Source organism: Gavia stellata, chromosome 23 (genome assembly GCF_030936135.1).
Source record: "Gavia stellata isolate bGavSte3 chromosome 23, bGavSte3.hap2, whole genome shotgun sequence".
Classification (NCBI taxonomy): domain Eukaryota; kingdom Metazoa; phylum Chordata; class Aves; order Gaviiformes; family Gaviidae; genus Gavia; species Gavia stellata.
Window position 1 is genome coordinate 12,003,422 of NC_082616.1, and position 17,101 is coordinate 12,020,522.

General features: G+C 52.7%; 1 protein-coding gene across 1 annotated transcript in view; it reads left to right on the forward strand.

The window, feature by feature from the left end:
* Positions 1-6,719, forward strand: part of BUB1 (BUB1 mitotic checkpoint serine/threonine kinase) — an 18,386-nt gene extending 11,667 nt beyond the window's left edge. The window contains exons 15-25 of the mRNA XM_059828451.1: positions 337-418; positions 1,080-1,260; positions 1,837-1,915; positions 2,426-2,649; positions 2,728-2,868; positions 3,504-3,619; positions 4,959-5,120; positions 5,321-5,478; positions 5,572-5,749; positions 5,974-6,080; positions 6,524-6,719. Coding sequence (XP_059684434.1) covers positions 337-418; positions 1,080-1,260; positions 1,837-1,915; positions 2,426-2,649; positions 2,728-2,868; positions 3,504-3,619; positions 4,959-5,120; positions 5,321-5,478; positions 5,572-5,749; positions 5,974-6,080; positions 6,524-6,719 — 1,624 coding nt within the window. The remainder of the gene's footprint in view (positions 1-336; positions 419-1,079; positions 1,261-1,836; positions 1,916-2,425; positions 2,650-2,727; positions 2,869-3,503; positions 3,620-4,958; positions 5,121-5,320; positions 5,479-5,571; positions 5,750-5,973; positions 6,081-6,523) is intronic.
* Positions 6,720-17,101: the final 10,382 nt, after the last annotated feature.

The window sequence follows — 17,101 nt, forward strand, 5'->3', positions numbered from 1 at the left end:
CTATTCCATATAATTTTGCTGTGACTGTATTTGCAGTATCAGGATTGGCTTGGATACAGTCGCTAGCAGCTGTGTGGAAGTGGCATGAGAAAGCTGTAGTTGCTTCTCTGTGGAATTGCGCAACTTTCCTGTTTGGACGATGTGCTTGAGATGCTTAATTTTCTGGATAACCGGATAGCTTGTTTCTTTGAGCAACTTCCCTAAGTATCTGCAAATGGGGTTCTTTAAAAAAAAAAAAAAAAAAAAAAACTATTAAAAACAACAAGTCTTTGTTATGATCAGTCTGCCTGGGAAAGTTTCTGGGGAAAAGCTGTTCTAAACTACCTGTTTTGTCAGGATCCCCCAGCATAAAAACAAGCCAGAAGAGCCCAGAACTGTTGGAGAACGACCCTTGACTGAGTGTACAGCGGGTACAGAAGTGAGTGTTTGGTCCTGTTGCAAGAATTAGCCTTGAAAATGGGCTACGTAGTTATAGGGGATATTGGAGGTGGTTGTATTTACCTTCTGTTGTATCCCAGTCCTGCAACATTCTTATGAATGATACCTAGCTGAAGTCTAGATACCCTTTCCCATTTCCTGCCAATGGGATGCACTTTTTCAGTTGTTAATTTTAGCAAAACTTCTAAGACCTTAAGAGTGGAGACTTCTATCTCTAGAAGAAATCCGACTGCAGTTGATGTGTAGATTTGGCATCTGTTTGGGGGAGGAAGGAGAGGGAGCAAAAGGCACTTCATGTTCTAATAACCACCTAACAGTTTTCATAGCCAAGGAGATGCATAAAACTTCCATCTGCTTGGATGCAAGCGATCACTAAGTAACGAGATAGGCAAATTTTTGTTGTCTAGCATTTTGCTATGATACTGATTATTGCCAACATTCAGGTCTGATACAAAACTATGTAAACCTGTGATTTAGGTTATATTGCCATTCCTTTATTTTTCTAATACTGTAAGTTGACACAGGCAGGCTCAACATTATTGAAACTGACTGCAGAGGCTGCTGGTAGGTCACAGTGCAGCTCTGGCAGGATAGTTTTGATGGCTTAGTTTTAAATCCTCATGTATTTTTTTCCTGTCTAGGAAGAAACAGGGACACCGGAGTTCTTGAGGGATGATTATACGGTGTGGAATGTACCGAGCAGCAATAAAACGTTAGCTCCCAGTCCAAACAACACAAGAGACTTTGCACGAGCTGCCCAGCTTGTATCAACACCATTTAATTACCTGTCGGCACATTCGCGACAAGCTTTGGAGGACAAAGGTAAAATAATGAATACTTCAGGTTGAGAGCATCTAATTCAGTACCGCAGAACTCCATTTCTGTGCCCCGGTTGCTGTGCAGGCCTTGCCAAATACCGCATAGGTATGGCTCCCACTGCTGCCACTTCTGAATACAAACTCCTTGCGGAACAGCTGCTGGGAGCACGGGCTGACCCAGCACATAAGCTTCCCAAGAATTTTTAATTGGGGGAATAAGAGAAGGTGGTGAGGAGCAAGAGAGGCTTTGACTGTGCTGTCAAACTGCTGTTCTGAACTGTTCCAAGGGGTTGTAAATAGTCAAAAAACTGACTGAAGACCCAGCACCACCTTCTTATGGGGGCACCTTTATGCTGGTCTGCCCCTCTTTAGTCCTGGAATACACTCCCTAAAGAAATCAAGCTCTTGGCTTTCCTCATATATTTTAAAATAGGCTTATTCAGTTCTAGCTTTTGTGATACCTTAGCAGCTTTCACAGCTGCACTGTGACCTAACCTTCTTGTCTTGGTAAGAATACTGTAAATGCGCTTGCCTTTGGGGAAAATAAACATTTGCTGTCGTTGTTACTCCCTTCGTTCAGCCTGTGGGGATGACTTGCCACAAATGGATTTGGAGTTTTCTGAAGAACTGCACAAGCAGACAAAAACTAAGAAGCTAAGGTATGTCATGACTTGCTGAGATTTTCAAGGCTTGAGAGTGCTGGGCAGATCTATGCCAGAGCAGGCAGGTCTGCTGTGCTGCTCTCCACGCAAGTTTTCCAAGGAATCTAGAGCTGACGTATTTGTGTCAGACTGACTCTGCTTAGCATACATCTCAGCACTTTGTGGAGTTAAATGAACCTGGGTATGGTGATAATGCCCCTGAAAATGCTCCTGTGACTTGAGGTTTCTGACATGTTTACATTAAAAGTTAACCATCCAGAAAGTTTTAATGGCTGTGAATGTAAAACTACTGCTTTCTTTTCGGTATTGGCTGAACTTCTTAGCCGATGAACTTGAAAGCTATTAGACTACAGGTAGCATCATATGACCAGATCTTATTTTCTTAAGAAATATCCATTTTATGGCCAAAGTTGCAAGAGCAGACAATTAACACATTTTTGCTTACTGAAGATGCAAAAATACCATGTCAGTACTGTCAAATAATAATATTTTGTTTTAAATATGTAGCCCTGCTCTTGAACACATTGCAGAACAAGGACAGATTCAAGGAAATGTCTTGAAACAAGGAAATGGAATTCAAGGAACTGCTACAGCTGCTTCTCAAAGATTACATGAGCAGACTGCCACGAGCAGAACTGAATATTCCTTCTCTGTTGGGGTGGACAAAATTTCCCATGAAAAGCTGTCTGGAGCTGGGCAGGACAGGACAGCCTGGAGTGTTAGAGCTGCAGGTACAGAGCAGTGCCTACCGTTTTCTTCTGTCAAGTCTGAGACCGGAGCGGTGTCATCTTTTTCTTCTTTCTGCGAAGTCCTTGTTGAGAACCCTTGGGATAAGGAATTGATTTGCAAATTCTTATCAGAGCTTCCTAAACCACTCCACACCTATGCCAACTATTTTGAATGGAAATCTACTGTTCCATCCATCAGACTGAAGGCTGAACTCCCACTGGGTAAGAGCTACTTCAAACATTTCACTTTAAAGCATTTCTTGAAGTTTCTCCGGGAACCTCTGAAGTATTTTTCTAATTCAGCTTACTTGTGCGTATATCCAGATAGCTTCCAGGTTATCTAAACCTCAGATTTGAAATTAGACCTGTTTTTTTCTTTCTCTTTTGTAGCATAAGCATTTTTGATTAGGCATTCCGAGTAGGAAATTTTCCTGGTTTTCCTTTCCTAGTAATCTGTGACACAACTCCCAAACTTAGTATAGAACAGCAGCAGTCCTGTGTCAACAAAATCTGTATGACAGCAATTGCAACATACTTGTATGACTTCAACATTAGTGTTTACTTGTTAAGGAATGCACTTTGGAATTTGATTACTTCCAGGGAGTCAGACTAAAATAGAAACACTGATTTTTAGTGTGCGGCACTTCACAGCACTCTTGTTCTCAAGAGTGAGTACAGGCTCTCTTCTATGGAAAGGCTGGCTGGCAAGAAGAGACTTGTAGAGAAAGACTAGCACTAGGGTTAAGGCAATAACTTATATAGGCTGGTGCTTTTTCTTTTTTCACTTTTTTTCCTGAGTAGCAATGTCTCGTCTGTGAAGTTTGCAAGCAGGACTTAATGTTGTTAATCTCTGAAAGGTTCCAGCTCATTCCATGTGGACTGCTTGGTTGGAGAGGGAGCTTTTGCTCAAGTCTATCAGGCTTCCATTCTGGATGCAAGTAATCCTAGAAACAATCAGAAAGTAATATTCAAGGTAAGTAGTGTTGATCCGGAATAGCTCTGCTGGAAAATTCTAGAGTCTTATAGTAATGGCACCTACCTTAGGTGGATTCTGCTGAGTTTTTTCTTATTTATAAGTATGAAGTAAAGCATATTGGTCTATCCTCAAAGCCCTGTTCAGATTGAGTGCTATGATGTCTGATTCATTCTACGTGGGAAGTTATTTATCCTCTTGAGTCGGCTTGCCTCTTCAACTTTTCTTTATCAAGTAGTCATAAGTATCCTAAGGAGTAAGAATTACAGAATTACAGCTAGGCTATCTTTCTCAGCTGAACAAAGGCAGCTACTTGTGCAAGTGCTCTTAGTCCACAGCAAACGAAAATGTACGTGGATTGATGATAAAATTGGGGCCACTCTTTGTTCCAGGTACATGCCCGCTAGCTTTCCACAAGCATTTTTGCACTTTGTGTGGCCAGGCTGTTTGGTGGCAACTGGCTGTTACATAGACTTTGCTGGGTGATACCTCTCTGGTACGGTTTTATTAATCAACACGCTTGTCTTGAAGGCGATTGCAGATTGAGCAGTTCCCTCTGTGCTCTGCCCTGTCTTCTTCCAGGCTGCTTCAGTGCAGGAATGAGCAACAGATGATAGCATGTGTTTACATCAGAACCGCTGCCAGAAGGAAAGTCTGTGCAACTGCGAGGTCAGCGTAGCCCAAGAGGGTTGGACTAGGTCATGCAACCCTGCATCTGCTGCCGGCTGAGAGGGCACGTGTTCGGTTACTAGTCTGGCTGAAACGTGGTTATGTGATTGAGCTGACACACCACAGACCCCCTTAGCCTCTTCGCATCACATCTACCTTTGGAAACTTTTTGTGTATCTCTTCTGCAACGTTTAATCTTTCAGCAAAGATCTTTTTAGTGCAACACCTTAACTGAGAGCTTTTTACTATGTAAAGGTGACTTAAGGGGGTTTTTTTGAGCATCAGGTATTTAATATAGGGGAAGGAATCAGAAGGGTTTTCCCATTTTGAACTTATAAGCCTTCTCTCTTACACAAAATGCCTGTTGCCAGCAGAAACGTCAATGTTGCAGAAAGACTGACATTTTAAATAACACAAAAGGGCGTATAAGCCAGAATGGAATTGTGGTGTGTAATTGAAGTCTTGATTCAAGAGGACTGAAGTCTTGATTCAAGAGGATTAATCATTGAGTATATTGACCTGAGGTTAATTACTGTAGATAGAAGTATTTTATTTGGTGAAGAGGAAAAACGCCTAGTCTGCCATTAAAAAACAAGAACAAAAACCCAACCTGAGGAGAACTGCTTTAATGCTAATAGATTTCCCTAGTAAATCAACTTTTTGGTTGCAGGTCCAAAAGCCAGCCAACCCTTGGGAGTTCTATATAGCAACACAACTGGTAGAAAGGCTCAATCCAAGTATACGCCATCTCTACATCCACTTTTATTCTGCTCATTTCTTTCAAAATGGAAGCATTTTGGTTGGTGAGCTCTACAACTATGGAACATTGCTGGTAAGTGTGATCAGCTTGCGCTCTGAACATCTATATTCTTTTTGGAGCGCTATTATGTTACAGTATTCAGATGTCTCCTCCACTCTCCACTTTACGGACCTTCATTGTGGACATATTCTGTGTTTATCAGCACGGACCTGTAATCCATATCGAGTTGTTTCTGTGTAGCTGATGGTTCTTTGCTATCTTTTTGTTTACAGAATGCCATAAACATTTACAAAAAGCTTCCTGAAAAGGTGATGCCTCAAGCACTTGTAATCTATTTTGCTGTAAAAATTCTTTATATGGTGGAGGAGCTCCACAGCTGCAAAATCATTCATGGTGACATTAAACCTGACAATTTCATACTTGGAGAAAGGCAAGTATTTCCCTTTGCTACCTGAGATGCCAGCATAGCATGGTATCGTAGCCTTGATACTTACATGATCCCTTCTTGTCGTCATGGTTGAAGGTTTCTGGACAATGATACATGTGACATAGATGGTCTCTCTCACGGCTTGACGCTCATTGACTTGGGCCAGAGTATAGACATGAAACTCTTTCCTGAAGGAACAGCATTTACTGCAAAGTGTGAAACATCTGGATTTCAGTGTATTGAAATGCTGACACAGAAACCGTGGAACTACCAGGTATGAAATTGCATAGACAGCCTGAATGTTTGGAGCTTCCTGCATGCATCTGGCATGAATAAATGGAGTATAGAAATATTAGATTCAGCTTGTTGCTTTAAAAATGCAATCCTGAACTCTCGTCTTACAGAGCTTGCCCTGTTGGCTCCACAGAGTGTTTTTTCAGCTAATTTTTAGTGGTCTTGACACGTTTTTAATATGAAACTTGTGTGTACTTTGTTTAGACGGATTACTTTGGCATTGCAGCAACGGTCTACTGCATGCTCTTTGGTACCTACATGCAAGTGAAAAATGAAAACGGCACCTGGAAGCCTGAGGGAGCCTTCAGAAGGTTGGTGTCAAAAGTCTTTTCAAAGCCTTCCCTTGTCTAGAAAGATGCGTCATTAGTACCAGGTTTGCTTGAGGTTAGTTTCTGTCACAGCTTTCAGTGTTGCTTGTGTGCGCTTCTCGATGCCCTAAAAACCGTGGGTGTTCGGTGCATGGGAACTGCTTCGTAAAATCCACTGACTGAAGCGCAGGAAGTGTTTCAGCAGTGGATGTGGCGAATTGCAGGGCGTCCTGGGCTACTTGCTGCCTGGCGGGAGGAAACAACAACTGACGAGGAAAAATCCCACTGGTTCATTAAGCAGCTGCCGCAACGGAAACTGTGTTATGTTACAGCGATGTCTGCAGTTGCTCCAGCCTGTAACTGGGGAGGGAGCGGGTAAATATGGGAAATAGTATTTTAACAGCTTGAATTTAGAATTTTTTTGATGCGTTTTTATTCCTTTGCAGGCTTGCTAATGCTGACCTGTGGAAAGAGTTCTTCGAGAGCATGCTAAACATCCCCAATTGCCACAGCCTGCCTTCTCTAGGAGTTTTGCGCAAAAGGCTGAAGGACTTATTTTGCAAGTCGTACGCAAAGGAAATAAAGTTCCTTCGGAACAGACTTGTTGTGTTGCTCATAGAACACAAACGGTCACGAAAATAAGCATTTCGTTTGCACAGTTACTGAGGACTGGCATTTTATTGATGTGAAATCTTTTTGTAACAACTTGTTTGGAAAATAAAAGCTCTTGGGGTTAACTTCAGGAATGATAACTTGCATTTTTCTATGCTTTTGTGGAAAAAAAATTACAGTAAAATTACTTGTTAATTTAACTCATCCAGTTTGGGAGGCATGGGCATGCTGGAGACTGTAGATAGTTGTCATAATATTGTGTATTTCTAAGGGGAAAAAAAGCTGGTAAAAAGTATTGTACAGATGAAGTAATTGCTTTTAACCTCCCCTGGGATTTTTTAAAAAGCCCTTCGAGTCATTTGTGTTGAAGGGACCTTGGGAAGTCGGCTGCTCTGACAGGAAGGTACGGTCAATGCTGAGTTCAGAGCTGGCGACCCTTAGCTCTCGTATAGCAGCTAGGAAGCGTACGGGTGATAAACGCAGTCCAGCCAGGTGAAGGACAGGCTGATCTTTGAAACGTAAAGTGTACGTGAGGTGTTGAGGATTCATTTTCCCAACATGTAAAATGTTGAACAGAGCCTTTGGGGAGGAGTGAGTCGTTGGAAACGGGAATGTAATTCCAGACTGAGACCCTGCCATCGTGGAAGACTCCAGCATCTCTTCTAAGAGAAGACAACAAGCACTTGGAAGTGAACTAGTATGTAACCAGGGCTATGGGAGCCTGAACTCGTGTAGCTTTCTACACCTGATCAGGAAAACACCCATGCTCGGTAGGTGTAAGGAGGACAGGTTTTCTGTAGGTCTCTTCTCCCAAAGAAGCCACTGCAGATAACGAATAGGAGGAAATGCTGTTTTGAGTTGGTGATGAGACAAACGCGCAGATGAGCAACAGCGCTTCGAGTACTGGTACTGCAGTTCTTTGGGGTTTGGGGCTCCTACATTCACGGCCCTCCTGCTCTACCCTTTCTCTCAGGAGCTCTTAGGTTGAAAGAAACTGAGGTTTGCAGATTAGATGTAGGTTAGATAGGACTGAAATCACACTTGCCCCATTTGTTAAATTCACTTCTGACCAGCCACAACACAGTTATTAGAGATGGGGAAAATCAAGAGGCAAATATCTCTCCTTACTGGAATTGAAAGGGTTGTTTTCTGTTCGTTATGAGGTTTTGTTTTCCCTTACTGTGGCAGAATGTTGTGGAAATACTCTGGGAAAATGCCAGGAAAGCATTCCTTTAAAAGTGACCCCTACTCCTTTTTATCTGTCTTTATGTGTTTCTTAATTACAGTGGCCATACACCAACGCGCTGAATCGTTGCTGCCTACGCAAGTTGCTCACTCGAGTTCGCGTGAAGTTGGCTTGACTTTGTAGCTATTTTGTCAAATGTTAAATGTCAAAATAACTTGAATTACCTGAATTACACAAACTCCGAAGAAACCTAGCGGGCACCTTGGACACACCAGCGCCACAGCGGCATCCACGCTGGGCTGTCTTCCTTGGCTTGGGAGCAAAGGCTGTGCTCTCTCGGGTGAGAACGGACATTGCTGCTTCGGAGCAACATCTGCGTTGACTCGCACCAAGCAAACGTCCCAGGTGGAGGTTTTCTTTGCTTGCCTTGCTTCAAAGCAAAACGTGTTCCTGGTATTCATTCTTGCAGCCGAACATTTAAAAGGATGTCAGGAATAGCTGGACGTGGCTGACAGGCACTGCAAAGGACGGATGGCAGCTCTCGAGCTCCCCTCGCCTTGTTTCTCCACATCCTTCAGCATTGCAAAGCTGAGACTTGCTGCTAAAACTAGTCTCCGTGACCTTTCTCTGGAGCCACAACTGCCATCACTTCAGAGGGCTTCCTAGCTGGACCTGGCCTGCCGTCCCTCTCCTCTTCCAGGATTCCCGTGTGGTGGCAAAACCCCGGCTGCCCATGGGGAAGGGCTGCACCGGCCATGCAGAAGTTGCACCGCAGCTTATTGCTGCCTTTGAGCCTCCGTGGCTGCCGATCGATCTCGGGGAATAAATACGTACGGGGATTTGCTCCTCGCGGGCTGGCGGCGCTCTGCGTTGATGCCTTACAAAGGGTGAATCACGGATGGCCGGCAGCGCGCTGCGCTGCCAAGAAGCTGGGATTGCGGGATGATCCCAGCACTGAGATGCTTCTCTCACTGAGGACCTTCTTCCTGCCTGTGGATAAAATGGGGAGCCGTAACCAGGAGTTAGGGGACCTGCGGTGATTTGGGAAGAAGATAACCTATTTGGGAGAGGAGAGCCAGTAGTGCTGCACGGGGAAATGAGCGCTCGACGTGTGTGCGGCACGCAAAAATTCGGCATTTGGACTTTGTCAGCCTGGCTTTGCTGCCCTCAAATCCTCCTCGCTCAAACTGCATGCGCGTGATGCCTGGGCTTAACCTGCTGAGAAGCTGGGGAGCACTCCGGCAGCCGCACGCTTCAGCGGGGCTCCGGAGGAGGTCACCGCAGCCTGCGGGATGCGGTTGTCCTGATGCTGCTCTCGGTCGCGTTCGTGCAGTGCCCTAGTTTATCATCCTGGGAAAGGGATAGCAAAAAGGATGTTTTATCAGCAGAGCCCTGGGGGGAGGTGAGGGCATTAATTTTATTTGTGCATCTATCCACAGGAGGGAGACAAACAACAGACTTTCATAAATCTCTCTGCCTCTCACTGTGTTTCAGGGGTATTTTTCCTCTGCTTAAGCTGTTCAGCTTGCAAACCGTCCGGCGGCTGGGCAGCCAGCTCAGCCCAGGCCGGTTCGGCCCTGGGTGCCGAGGGAGGGCAGGGGTGGCTGGGTTGCTTTTCCTGGGGTTTGCTTTTCCTGGGGAAGGCAGCGGCGCAGGAGCTGGGATCGCAGGCTGCTCTGCCTGCAGAGGTAGTGGAAACGCTTGTTCCGCTGTTTTCATAAATCCAACTGCGCGGTGGAAAAGCCCGTATCGGCACGAGGGGTGTTGACCCCAGCGACTGTGTCATTTTGGGTAATTCACTGTTGCACCGGTTTTTATCTGCTCCTCCCGCACCTCGCATCCGGCTCTTGCTCTTCTCCCTGCAGCGAACCGGCCCCGCACCGATGCCTCCCCATAGGATGCGGTGCTGCGTGCCGGGGCTCCGCAGCCGCCCGTCCACCCGCCTGCGGTTTCGGGAGACGGGCAGCACTGCTCCTTCCTTGCTTTGGGAAAACCTTTTCCATGTCCCACCGCAACGCTGGACGTTTCCTTCCAGCAACAGGGAGCATCTCCCTCCCCTGGGGCTCCTCTGCCTGCCTTTATGGCAAATAACTCGTGGATTAGCCTTTCACGCAGCCTGCTTTGACGTGCATTAGGCTTTCTGTGGCATGTGGAAAAGCTTTTGGGTTTGATACGAAGCAGCTGGTTAACAAGACAGCTGTAGCAGGTTGCACCGTGAGGCAGATCAGCTGGAGAAACCTCCCTGTAGCTGGTGGAAATACAAATGTTCAATGCTGGGGTTGCTTTTTTATCCCCCTTTCTCCTTTGTTTAATTTTCTTAAGAGCTGAGCTGGAGACAGCTGTTCTCTGTCCAGCAAAAACCTCTGCTGGCCTCAAGTTTTTATGTATACAGTAAATAATATATATATTTAGTTTCTCATCTCATAACGCAGCGGCATACGCCGCTCCGAAAAGTGCGGAGCACTTTTCGGAGCGGCGTATGCCGCTGCGTTATGAGCACGATGGAGTTTTTTACCCCTGTATTTGCCCCTAATTAAGGCTAATTTCTTCCTGCCCCACCTCGGGGTAGCGATTTTTTTTTTGGCAGCGGCTGCGGTACAGATGTGTCCCCGCCAGCTGTGCCACCAGCCGGGCGGGAGCTTCTACAGCTTAAATGTCAGCCCCCCCCCCCCCCAAGTGGAGAAGGAGCTCGTGTGGGTGTAGGAGTTTCACATCGTTATATATGGTAGATAGGTGTTAGCTATAACTCGCCGCGCATCCCTCCTCCCTTGGCAAGCATCCCCTCTGCCTGCAAGCGCGGCTCCTGCCCGGCGGCTAAGAGCATCCCGGGGAAGCCAGGCATGGGTGTGAGCTCCGAGGATGCCTGCAGGGATGCACGGGGTGGGATTTTTGCTTGCAATCGCCTTGATTTTTATCACTCTGGGCTCTTAGTTTGGCTATGAATGATTATAGCTGAGCCCTGGCGAGGAGCGGAGGTCTGAGATGGGGTAGCTGGTGGGGATGGCTAAAGGGACGCTGCCTGCCCACGCCGGGGCAGGGTTGGGTTCAGGCGGCCCGTGCCCTGTTATTTTCCATTAAATAACCTTAAAGAGAAGCCCCCGCGCCGGGCACCTGCTCCTGCCACCCCCTCGCATGAGCGTCCCATGGAGAAGCAGGAGGGATAAAGGGTAAAGCCGTCCCAGGAGGGGCCGAGCGGCACGACGGCCGTGGGAACGGGTCTACGGAGAGACGACCTGGGGGGGGGTGGAGGCTCCTATTTTCTAACCGATTTTAAAATGAGCTGCTAAAGAAGAGCTTTGAAAAAAACAACAACACAAAAACCCAAAGCCCCAGCTGGCGACGCTGATATTTCCTCCTTGGCGCGCGCTGAATCCACGCTGATGAAGATCTCTAGGTATCCCCAGAGTCGCCCTTTAGAGATAACTCATCTTGGGGCCTCCACCACCCACACGGAGAGGAGAGATTTCCTGGAGCGTGGGTGGCTCGCTTTTTCTTCTGCAGAAAACCCAAGTTTACTCACTTTTCACCCGTTGCCATCGTGCCGCACCTCGGTGGTGAGCCAGGGCCCCCGGCCGGGGTCTGGGGCTTGCTCCCTCCCAGCTCCTCCATCGCTGGCGGGTGGGAGCCCATCGCCCAGGACCCCGGCCGAGCCCTCGCTGCGGGCAACACCTCCCGACCATTGCTCAGCAGAGGCCCGATTTCTTAATTGCAGGTTTTAAGGCATTTTAAAAAAAGGTTGAGGCTGTTAAAAGCTGCAGGCACCTCACTAATTAGTTAGACGCATGCTAACGAAGCAGCGGTCCTGGTTCCCGTACAGGTGAGGCATTAATGTCACCCAAGGCGATGTCACTCAGCCCCATTAGGGACAACAAATTGCTTCACCCAGCTGGAAATACCCATTAACCAGGTAACGAATTGACTGGGGCCAGCAGTGAATCAAAGCGACAGCCCCCGAGGGATGCCCCAGCTCCGGCCCAGGGACCACTCGTGTCACGACAGGACTGTTCTCAGCCACTGCTGCCTCCAGGAGAGGCGGCTGCTGCTGAGGGACCGTCCCTCGGCCGTCCATCACCACTGTGGATGGCTGAGGAATAATGACATCCTGCGCAGAGATGGTTTGGATGTTTCTTTAACTAACGTGTATGTACACACATATATAAAAACCCACCTATTCATATATATATATATAACCTTTGTGTGTTCAAAGTAGCCATTAGGGACACGGAGCAAGCTGACAGAGGAATGATGGCTCTGTTTTGGTTTGCTTTGTTTTAAACTCGGTGGGTCATTGCTCACCTGGGGCGTGGAGGAGCCGGTTTGGTCCCTGCCCGGCACGGGGGATGCGGACCCAACCCAAGGCACGGGGAAGGCGATGCCTGACCGCTCCAACAGTCACCCTTTGGGCGGGAGAGGGGTCGGGGTGGGCAGGGTTTGGGGCTTTGCGGCGCTGGTGACGTCACCCACAGGTGCCTGAGCCCGGTGGCAGCTCGGTGCACGTCCCACGGCTGCTCTCACCACATCTGTGCCCAGCTGCCTGCCCCGGCGCAGGCTGCCGTAACCCACGTGTGCTGCCTGCTCGTCCCGCGCCGCCGGGCAGCCCACCCGTCCCCGAGCCCCTCCAGCCCTCCCTCCGGTCCCCGGCCAGGAAAACCTCCTCCTCTTCCTCCTCTCTCTCCCTCCCTGGCCCCCGTGCCACCTTGGAGGCGTCTCGGGTGCTGCGTCTGCTCCCGCGCTCCCGGCGCTGAAAGCCAGCGACGCTCGGCAGCGAGCGCGGCACTGCGCTGCGGTAAAGGTCAGGCTCCAAAGCCGGCTCAGATAAAGCCTCGTATTTAAGGCATGTGGCTTAAACTTGATTTTATCTGCCAGCGCCGAGTGAAATAACATTTATCACAATGGGTTGGAGAAGAAGAAGAAGTCGTCATTTTTTTCCGTTGGTGTGTTGTGTAATTAAAAATGGGTTTGGTGAGCAGCTGCTCGTCGGGGGTGTGTTTTGGGGGTTGTTTTTCTTGGCAATACCGAGGGTTTTTCAGCTCGCTGGGGCTGTGCCGGCAGTGTCAGGGGTCCTTCCTCCCCAGCCGGGCACCGTCTCCTTTCCTCCATCCCTCCTCCCCGCACGCTTCCCGGTGGCAGTGAGGGTCTGCTGGGGTAGCGCAGAGGGAGGGCTGGGTGGGAGACGCAGCCGGCCAGCGCCGGCCGTTGCTGGGGGGCCTGGACGCCGCAGCGGCACGGGATCCCCGCCACCCTCGTTATTCATCCCTCTCCACCTCCCCTCTAATTTCTCCCTTCTAATTTCCCTCTGGGAGACAAGAAAGTGCCCTACGGCTGGCGGCATCTCTGCGACACGGGTGCCGGGGGGTCCGAGGGGAGCTTTGCTAATTGGCCGTTAGCGCGTGCCGGTGCCACAGGACGAGGGCTGAGATGTGGCATCCCTGACCCAGCGTCCCCGAGGCGCCGAGGGATGGATGCTGCGGGGACTGAGGCGGCGGCGAGAGGAGGGTTTGCAAACTCCATCTCTCCCCATCCATGTCCGCTGACGGGTGCTGTGCCGGACTGCCGAAAATTAGATGACCTTTGGGATGCGGCTTCGGCGCAAATACCTCTTAGATGGTTCACAACAATAGGAACGAGGACAAAGTCGAAACAGATTTGTTCCAGGAGGCTGGTGCTGTGATTCACGGGGGAAAAACGCGCTCGGAGAAAGAGGGGGTGAAGCCGGCAGCTCTCACGGCTCTCCGAAAAATCGTGGGTACGCGTGAGCCCTGCAAACGCGCCGAGATCGCCAGCTTAAATTGAGGTGTTTGTAAGGACAGGCTGTTCTCGCACGACGCTTTCCCCATCACCTTTCTGTTCACATGAGCCACCCACACAGAAACCAAAATGAGCGAGGAGGAGAAAATAGACGCAGCATCTGCCTGCCGGCCCCGTGGTCCCCGGCAGCCCTCGTGCCTCTGCAAGCGTCCCCCCTCGCTCTGCCACAGCACCGTGGGCCCCCCGGGACGCTCCGCGCTCCCCGACGGAGGGGCAGAGCCTCGGGTGGCTCCGGGACCCGAGAGGGAGCGCTCGGGAGGCGGGTGGTCCCTCGCAGAGCCGCGCCGGCTCTGTGCCGCGGGTACCGCTGCCGGAGGGCCGGGAAAGGAGGCACAAGCCTGATTTTCAGCCCTGCTTCTGCCTCGCCGGCGGGACCCCGCTCTGGAAAGGTGACGGTGCTGCCAAGCCGGCAGGAGCGACCCTCGAGCCTTTCCCTTCCGCTGCTGGTTCCTGCCTTCGAATTTTTCCCTAATGAATTTTCCAAATTATTTTTTCCCACGCAAACACCCGCAGGTCCTTTTCCTTCCCATCCCGTTGGAGCGGTGTGAAGGGGATGGGAACAGAGCCACCGGAGCTGGGGCGGCTGCTGGGAGGGCGGCCAGGGATGCGCTGGCATCCGCCAAGATCAGGGTGCGGGACCACCCTGGCCCTTGCACATCAGGCACGTGCGGGGCTGCTTTTGGGGCTGGAGAAGGGGATTTCAGCCCCGGGACCTCCTGCGAGGGATGGTTTACGAGCCCAGTGCAAGCTTTTGGGAGCCAGGGCCACTTCCCGCCTCTCTCCGAACCACTTTCGTGATCCGTCTAGAGAAATTACAGCGCTCTCCCCAGCTCTCACCCGTGGCAGAGAGGTGCCAGCGCCAGCGGACGGAGCGGCATTCATCACGGAGGGCAGGGTCACCCCGGCAGCCGGCAGCACATCTATCATCCAGGCGCCTGGGCGGCGCGCGACCCCATCAGCGGCGAGGGGGAGACGCTTGGGCTAACGAGCCCCACCGAGGCCGCTGGGGACCGGAGCCGGTTCCCCGAAGGTTTGCAGCGGGGCCATCCCCTGCAGCCCGTCTCGGCGCCCGTGGCCTCGGTGGCGGCGGCAGGGCAGGGGAGCCCCGGCCTCGGCTGATAAAGGCACACCCTCGCGGTGGCAGCTGGGGGACAAGATGTCCCCAAGCGCCGCGGGCTGCTCGACGAGATCTCGGCCGGCACAGCTCGCCCGCCGCAAGCCGGGCTGCTTCGCCAGGGCTCCTCGGGGTTTTGCCGGGGCTTATTTTCATTTCCCCGACAAAATTCCCTCCCTTGCAGTGGCGGAAGGCGAACGGCACCAGCCACCCCTGGAGCGAGCAAAAGCGTCGGACATCTGTGTTTTTGTAAGGGTGTTTATTGACTCAGGCACCGGCTGGACGTGGAAGCAGACGCCAGCGCCGTGCTCGGGCTTCACGCACGAGTCAACATTTGCACAGTAGCTGGGGCGAGGTGTTGAAAGGCGAGGTGTTGGCCGGAGAGAAGAGCGAGCCCCCCTGGTTTTGGGCTGGTGGGTGCCGCTGCCTGCTGGCGGGCCTGCCTGTGGCTGGGGTGGGGGGCCGCTGGGTGGGACGGGGGGCCCGTGTGCCGCCCCAGCGCCCGCTCCACCAGCGAAGCTCAGCCCCCACGGCGGCTGTGCCGGGTCCTTCCCCTCTGCGCCACAGTGGGTGTTTATCCTCCGGCTGGCGATGCTGCCGCTGCTCGAAGGATGCACCAGCTCCCGTCCCCGCACCATGCTGGGGTGTCCCGGGGTGCTCCCCCCGCACCGTCCCCCTCTCCATCCCCGGTGCCGTGCCATCCGCCAGCGTGATGGACCCGCGGGAGGAGAGGCAAGCGGTGGAGCCGTGCAGCCCTGGTCACCTCCCAGCACCACCCCAGCCATAAACCCAGCCCCGGCCGTGTCCCCCATGCTCCAGCCCCGGCCGCGGAGCCACAAGCGGCTCCCAGCTTCGCCCAGGCTTCCCGCCGTGGCTGTGGGTTGGGGGCAGGAGGCTGCAGCCCCCAGGCCGGCACGGAGGGCGGTGGGGCCGTGGGTCTCCCCGGCTGCCGGCGGGACGCCCAGCCACGCTCCCCGGCGCGGGCGACGGGGCCGGAGGAAGCTGTGGTCGGCATCTCCCGGCTGCCAGGGCGCAGGTTTGAGTTAGTCACCACAAAATAATATTGTGATTGTTCATGCAAAACATATCGTAAAGCGGCTGGCGGGGCTTGGGGGGGTGGTTTTTTTTCCTGCTATTATTTTTTTTCCTTCCACAGCAAAATTGGACGCTGCCGGGCAACACTGATTGCCGGGGCCACTGGCCTCCCTCCTGCCCCGTGCACCCACAGCCTCGCGGAGGTGGGGAGCAGGGGGTGGCGGGGGGTGCAAGAGGCGCAGTGGGAGGGGGTCTGTGGTGCTGGGCTGCGCCCAAGGCGGTGCAGGGGTGGGGTGCTTGCGGGGTGCAGGGAGGTGCTCCTTAAAGGGTGGACGGGGGGTGTGCAGGGCGCATGGGAGGTGCGAGGGGCTGCGTGCAGGTGCGTGTGATGCGTGTGCAGAGCGAGCACACAGACATAAGGGGTGCGCGCACAGTGCGTGGCATGCGTACCGGTGTGCACAGCGCGGTGGGTGTGCAACAAGGTGTGCGGAGGGGTGTGTAAGGTGTGTGCGCGTGTAAGGGGTGTGCACGTGGTGCGCGGTGAGTGTAAGGGTGTGAGTGCGCAGCGCAGGGGTGTGTGGAGGTACGTATGGGCAGTGCGGGGTGGTACGGGGAGGTATGGATGGGCAGTGTGGGGTGGTATGGGGAGGTATGGATGGGCAGTGTGGGGTGGTATGGGGAGGTATGGACAGGCAGTGTGGGGCGGTACGGGGAGGTATGGATGGGCAGTGTGGGGTGGTATGGGGAGGTATGGATGGGCAGTGCGGGGCGGTATGTGGAGGTACGGACGGCAGTGCGGGGCGGTACACGGAGGTATGGACGGGCAGTGCGGGGCGGTACAGGGAGGTACGGCCGGCAGTGCGGGGCGGTATGTGGAGGTACGGACGGCAGTGCGGGGCGGTACAGGGAGGTACGGCCGGGCCGTGCGGGGGGTGCGTGCGGGCACGGCCGGGCCGCAGGCGGGGCCGCGCGGGGTGGGGCGGTGGCGGCGCGGCGCCGGCGGAGGGCAGCGCGGCGCGGGCGGGCGGCCGTCGGCGGTCCGGGCCGGGCCGGGGCGGGGCGCGGCGGCGCTGTAAACACGGGGCGGGGCGGCGGCGGCGGAGGCGGCGCAGGGCCCGGGGCAGGCGCAGGGGCAGGGCCGCCGCGCACACCGCCGCCAGCCCGCGGCCGGGCGCCCGCTCCGCCGCCAGCGGGGAGCACCGTGAGCGGGGGCCGGGGGCGAGGAGGGGCGGGCGAGGCGAGGGGGGGGGCGGCGGGACGGCGGCGGGG